The sequence below is a fragment of the Pistacia vera genome, unplaced genomic scaffold, assembly GCF_008641045.1.
Source record: "Pistacia vera cultivar Batoury unplaced genomic scaffold, PisVer_v2 Contig1237, whole genome shotgun sequence".
NCBI lineage: Eukaryota > Viridiplantae > Streptophyta > Magnoliopsida > Sapindales > Anacardiaceae > Pistacia > Pistacia vera.
In genome coordinates this window covers 1-1,143 of record NW_022195290.1, presented here as the reverse complement: position 1 = coordinate 1,143, position 1,143 = coordinate 1, and the positions used below count along the sequence as shown (strand labels likewise).

The 1,143-nt window shown below is 38.6% G+C and overlaps 1 protein-coding gene across 1 annotated transcript; it reads left to right on the top strand.

Annotated features, from left to right (window-relative positions):
• Window positions 1-662: 662 nt before the first annotated feature.
• On the top strand, window positions 663-1,125 carry LOC116117676 (tubulin beta-9 chain-like; the record flags this gene model as incomplete). Its single annotated transcript, XM_031403695.1, has 1 exon — window positions 663-1,125. A coding segment is annotated over exon 1 (394 nt), but the record flags the coding sequence as incomplete, so codon positions are not given.
• Between the last annotated feature and the right edge of the window lie 18 nt (window positions 1,126-1,143).

Sequence of the window (1,143 nt, the reverse complement as noted above, 5' to 3'; positions counted from 1 at the left end):
TTTTTTCCTGTACGAACAGTTTATGCTCTATGCACTTTTCTATTCGGATAGATATACTTTTATGTACTCGATTGTACGGTGAAAATATATTATTTTCAATTCAAATTCATTTGTGATGCTCCTCCATAGTTAAAATAATGGCTTAAATATAAGTATTTATATTACCATTCCTTTCTTGAATAGAATATAACATTAATCTAAGTTCAATTTGTAATTTGTGATTAAACGGTATCAGCTTTTGGAATCAGAATTCAGAACTTTTTATTTATCTATTGTTTTCTTGTGCAAATTGGAAGCGGTGGTCTATGTGTTTGGTCCCAGCTTTCACCGATGCCATTTTATCTGGTTATGTAAAATGGCCTCTATGTCGTGTCTTAAAATAAGCACTCGAAACGGCGTCGTCTCTCACACCTAATAGAAACAAAATTACAGAACAGAAACAACCCGCTGAGTGGAGTCCAGCTGTATTGTATCTACCCATTTGAAATTCAAAAATATTTTTACAACTCATTTTTAATTTTGAACGGTTACTTTTCCTCCCGTTTGAATCTTGAAGCGGCTGCCCAACGCCAATTAATGACCGTTAGATTCTCTCACAGTGATTAAAAAAATATTATAAAAGTTCCTCACCATTTCTTTTCCCATCTATAAAGCCTCTCTTGTGCCCTTTTTCATTCACCTCCTAATCTTCCTTCTTCACCTCTCCAAAAACGAAATCAAATTTTTGAAAAATGCGTGAAATCCTTCACATCCAAGGTGGTCAGTGTGGCAACCAAATCGGTGCCAAGTTCTGGGAAGTGGTATGTGCCGAGCACGGCATAGACTCCACCGGCCGCTACGAAGGAGACTCAGATCTGCAACTAGAGAGAATCAATGTCTACTACAACGAAGCCAGTTGTGGTAGGTTCGTTCCTCGTGCTGTTCTCATGGATTTAGAGCCTGGAACCATGGATAGCGTCAGATCTGGACCTTATGGTCAGATTTTCCGGCCAGATAACTTTGTTTTTGGCCAGTCTGGAGCTGGTAACAACTGGGCTAAAGGCCATTACACTGAAGGTGCTGAGTTGATCGATTCTGTTCTTGATGTTGTTCGAAAAGAGGCCGAGAACTGTGACTGCTTGCAAGGTATCTTTTTAAAAATTT